General features: G+C 52.2%; 1 protein-coding gene across 1 annotated transcript in view; it reads right to left on the bottom strand.

The window, feature by feature from the left end:
• Window positions 1–622: 622 nt before the first annotated feature.
• The window catches only part of LOC110526985 (basonuclin 1), a 22,989-nt gene continuing 18,651 nt past the window's right edge, over window positions 623–4,960 (bottom strand). The window contains exons 2-3 of the mRNA XM_036963627.1: window positions 2,595–4,807; window positions 623–2,246 (exon numbers count right to left, since the gene is read on the bottom strand). Coding sequence (XP_036819522.1) covers window positions 1,448–2,246; window positions 2,595–4,807 — 3,012 coding nt within the window. The 3' untranslated portion in view covers window positions 623–1,447. The remainder of the gene's footprint in view (window positions 2,247–2,594; window positions 4,808–4,960) is intronic.

Here is a 4,960-nt window from a genome sequence, read left to right on the forward strand (position 1 = left end):
ATACTTAGAAAACTTTTTTTTTAAACAAAGATCTTTACAGACCACAGTCCAAAGAAACGAACGTACGCCACACCTCTAGAATGTTACAGACGCTTTTGATTGGAACGATACGTGTAAACTCACAGGGAAAGTCGACGATAACTACCAAGAAGAACACCGAAAATATTTAACTTGTTATAGTTGATAACCAGTGGTGTAAAGTACTTACGTAAAAATACTTTAAAGTACTACTTAAGTAGTTTTCTTGGGGGGGGGGGGGGGGGGGGGGGGGGGGGGGGGGATCTGTACCTTACTATTTATATTTTTGACAACTTTTACTTTTAATTCACTACATTCCTAAAGAAAAAAAAATGTACTTTTTACTCCATACATTTTCCCTGACACCCAAAAGTACTTGTTCAATTTTGAATGCTTAGCAGGACAGGAAAATGGTCCAATTCACGCACTTATCAAGAGAACATCCCTGGTCATCCCTACTGTCTCTGATCTGGCGGACTCTCTAAACACAAATGCTTAGTTTGCAAGTTATGTCTGAGCTTTGGAGTGTGCCCCTGGCTATCCGTACATTTTAAAAACAAATGGTGACCCCTGGTTTGCTTAATATAAAGAATTTGAAATTATTTATACTTTTACATTTACTTTTGATATTTAAGTATATTTAAAACCAAATACTTTTACTCAAGTAGTATTTGGGTGACTCACTCGAGTCATTTTCTATGAAGGTATCTTTACTTTTTCCACCACTGTTGATGACTGGAGATAAGTGTCACTTGAACTGTATGTGATTTAGAAACTGGCAGGTGATCCTAAACTGGATGCGAGTAAATTATACTAGACTGTAAGGCAAACTATTTAGAATTAGTGCATAGAAATAAAAGAGCTAGAGAGAGGGGTTGAGATGCACAACGTTTTAAAAGATGATGCATGATTTTTAAGTGTTTTAAATCAAGACAAAAATTAATGATGGGAAAATGACTTGTCAATTTCGTGTCCAAAATAAATTGTTGTTTTTCTACATGTACCATCAATAAATATCAATTTAAAATAACATATTTAAAAAATGTTGGCAGGGGAAAGGAAACATAATTAGTTGAAAATGAGTGTCCAAGGAATGGAATGCAGAAGGTCTTCATGTGTACCTCAGAACAATTTCAGGTTGCTGAACTTGATATACCTGGAGAAATCCACTCAACATTCAGGGAGATATACTGTCCTGTAACATTTGCACAAAAAAAGCAGATACAATCTGCCATAACAAAGAAAAATACAGCTGGATTCCACAATCCCAAGCTCACTACAGACATTGCCCCCTAAAAAACAATGGATTTTTTTTCAAAAAGTGCTAACCTGTTAGCCTGCTAGCCTGTTCTGGTGTCAAATAAACAAAGACTAAAGATTACAGTGAGAGTGAATCAGGGTCTGTGTGAGCTGAAGCTCGGGCAAGGCCCTACTCCTGGTCTAGAGTGGTGCCGCCGCCACTGCCAGTCAGGTTGCGGTGCAGGTTGGGGTTCTGGCTGTGTCTATTGCGGCTCCGTACTGACGAGAACGTGGTGTCGCAGCCTGGGACTTTACACTTGTGCAGCAGGCGCAGGTGGACAGTCTTGTAGTGGGCTCTGAAAGTCCCCTTGTTGCTGTATACCTTCTGGCACACGTGGCAGGTAATGGGTGAGCCACCTCCGCCCCCCTGCGGCCCCATCTGTCCTCCCCCCCCACAGCCCAGGGTCCTGTCCCCGCCCAAACTTAATCCTTCCCCAACGGGGACTCCTAGACCAATCCCGTCGCAGCTTTCCCCATCGCTGTCTTCCTCCATCGGCAGAGGCTCCTCCTCTAGCCCCTCCCCTTCCTCGCTGCCTGCCCCATCCGAGTCCCAGGAGGAAGGGGCGCTGCCGCCCCCACGAGGAGGTACAGACGATGACGTACTTAGGTCCAGTACCGCCCCCTCCTCCACCCCTCCTCCTCCTTCCAGTTCCTCTCCTGCATTCTCCCCTGTCCTTTCGTCGGCCATCTTGCTCATGGGGAAGACCAGGCCCATGCGGTTGTGTCCTCTGAAGATGACGGACGTCTGGCTGCCTGTGTCTCTCTGGAGCTCTCTATCCCTCTGGAGGTCTCTCAGGTCCTGGCGGTAGTCCAGGCTGACAGGGTCTTTGTCCCTGCAGAGGGAGGCTGGGGAGTAGAGGGAGCGGGGTGATGGGCTATACAGGTCTTTGGTCAACAGCTTGTGGTGGAGGTTGAGGTTGGAGCTGTGCCTGAAAGACACAAAATGTAGGAAAGGTTGTTCCTTGGTTGGCGTTTTTTCAAAGGTACCTTTAGCAATTGTTCTATCTTTAATTGACTATTCATCTCTGTTAAATAAGTCTGTAACTGACGTATATGTGGTTGCTGCCAGTTTGGTGTGGTTTTATTAGATCATCTGAAAAGACTAACCAACCATAACAAAATACTAACCATAACACTTCAACAGAACCTCTGACATCGTATGCTTAAATATCCTATATTGTGCTAGAGAATGACAAATCCCTTTCATAAATCGCTGACAGACTATACAACTAAATGACAGACTATTAACTGACTGATGTGTGTTTGTTCTCTCTCACCTGTCTCTGCTCCTGCGGGAGGGGAAGGCAGCGTTGCAGCCAGCCACCGTGCACATGTGCATCTCCTTCAGGTGCACGTTGCGGTAGTGCATCTTCACACTGTACTGGTTGTTGAACGTCTTGCTGCAGATCTCACAGTGGTGTGGAAGGTCATCCCTGTCCAGTGGCCCCTCCTGAGAGTCCATACGAGACTGCAGGAGGCTAGAGTTGGTGTAGTCTTCCATACAGCCCTCTGGTTCATCCTTCCCTCTGTCGCCTAGTCTGAACACACCGCCGTTGGTCAGTCGGTGGTCCATGTCGTCGCACGGCTTGTCTTGGTGCCGGGAGGTTGGTTGGTCGCCCTCCTCTCCCTCTGTCTCTGTGTGGTCTCTGCTCAGAGAGAGGCTGTGGTTCTCTCTGTGGTTGAGTTTTCCATCATAGGGGGATGAGGCGCAGGTGATCATACCTGTCTCTGCCTGCCGGGATCCCTCTTCTTTTTCTTCTTCATCCTCCTCTTGTTCCCTGCCTCCACACACATCTCTCTCCGGGCTGTGGGACCTTGGCCGCTTCACCTCCTCCCTCTCTCCTCTCTCCTCTCTTTCCCTCTCCCTCTCTACACCCATCTGTCTCGTACACAAATCCCCCCCTCCTCCTACCCCTCTCTCACACTCCTCCTTGTCCCTGCCCTGTATAGGGCTCATGTCCTCTGAACCGCTGTCCTCCCCCATCCTTCCCTCCCTCTCTACCGCTTCCTTCTCGATCTTGATGGGCATGCTCGACTTCCGCGACTTCTTCTTGGGCACAGGGTCAATGATGGCACCGCAGGCGTCTGGGGCGGTGATGGAGGTAGGTTTGAGGGGAAGCGAGGAGGAGAGGACGGTGAGGGAGGGGAGGTGTTGGCCGGGGCTGTTGGCCAGCTCGGCAGGGGTCACCAGGCTCCGGTAGAAAGGCAGCACAGGCTGCACTGTCTTCAGGTTGGGGAAGAGGATGCCGTGGCCCAGGTGCCCCATGCTGGGGAAGGAGCTGCTGTGATGCAGCTTGGTGCTGCTGGTGGTGGAGTCCACATGACTCACCATGTAGCTGGCAACTGACTTCTGGCTGTCGGGGGACGAGGTCAGGGACACCGGGATGGATGAGTGGGGGTACTCAGACCGCGGTTTGTCGCTTGCCTCGGAGTCTTCGTCGGCCGAAAGGCTCCCGCCGCCTCGCAGGTCCTTGTCGCGGTTGTTGCGGTTCATGGGCATGTGCAGGCGCGGGTTGGGGTTGGCACTGTGGCGGTTGCGGCTGCGCAGCGAGCTGAACACCATGTTGCAGCCGTCGATGGTGCACTTGTGCTTGATCTTCAGGTGCACAGCGTTGTAGTGGATTTTCAGTGTGCCCTTGTCGTAGAAAGTCTTGTCGCACGCACTGCAGTACACACGGCCCTTCTTGAGGCTTCCTCCCCCGCCTCCCCCGTTCCGGTCCATGGATTGTTGGAGCTTGCTATCCGGGGACATCTGGGTAAAGTCAGAGTTCATCATGGAGGGTGTGCAGGGTGTGGAGCGGCCGTCCGAGTAGTTGTCACTGGTGGGGAAGTCCTCAGCCTCCATCTTGGGTGTGGCCGAGAGGCCGTCCATAGGGTTGTCTCCACCCCTGTCCAGGTCAGAGGTGAATGAGGCGGAGCTAGAGCCCACCAGGCTGTTCTCGGTGGGAGGCGGCCCGGGGAGGGGGAGGGCGTTGGGGTTCTCGTCCCCCCGTCTCTGCCCCTGCTCCATCTGCCCCCCTTGCTGCTGCAGCGCCCCCAGTGGCGACCCCAGGAGAGGCGCTGGCACGGAGCCCAACAATTGAAATGGTAGCATAAACGCCATACTATTAATAAAGTTCTCAAAGTGGTGCGCTTTGGACGAGCTCAGTTTCTCCACCTTGGGGGTCAGGACGTTGTTGGTGGTGGCAGTGCGCGGGGTGCTGCGCTCGATGAAGGTGCGGATGTCTGAGTTGGTGCGGGTGCTGGGGACCAGCACGGCCTGGCCCTCCTTGTCCTGCAGGGCCATCAGCTCCACAATGGACTTGGTCTCACCGAAGCGGAGGAACTGCTGCAGCGTAGCAATCTCCTCCTCGAACGTCATGATGGCCCAGCGGTCCAACACCTTCCCTGCTATGTCCTGGAGAGGGTGTGAGGGAGGGAGGGGGGAGAGGGGAGGGGGAGGAAAGGAGGGTGTGAGGGAGGGAGGGGGGAGAGGGGAGGGGGAGGAAAGGAGGGTGTGAGGGAGGGAGGGGGGGAGCGAGGAGGAAAGGAGGGTGTGGGGGAGGGAGATGGGGGAGAGGGAGAAAAGGAGAGGGGGTGGGTGGAGAGCGGGGAGGGGGAGGAAAGGAGGGTGTGGGGGAGGGAGATGGGGGAGAGGGAGAAA

Source organism: Oncorhynchus mykiss, chromosome 26, assembly GCF_013265735.2.
Source record: "Oncorhynchus mykiss isolate Arlee chromosome 26, USDA_OmykA_1.1, whole genome shotgun sequence".
Lineage (NCBI taxonomy): Eukaryota > Metazoa > Chordata > Actinopteri > Salmoniformes > Salmonidae > Oncorhynchus > Oncorhynchus mykiss.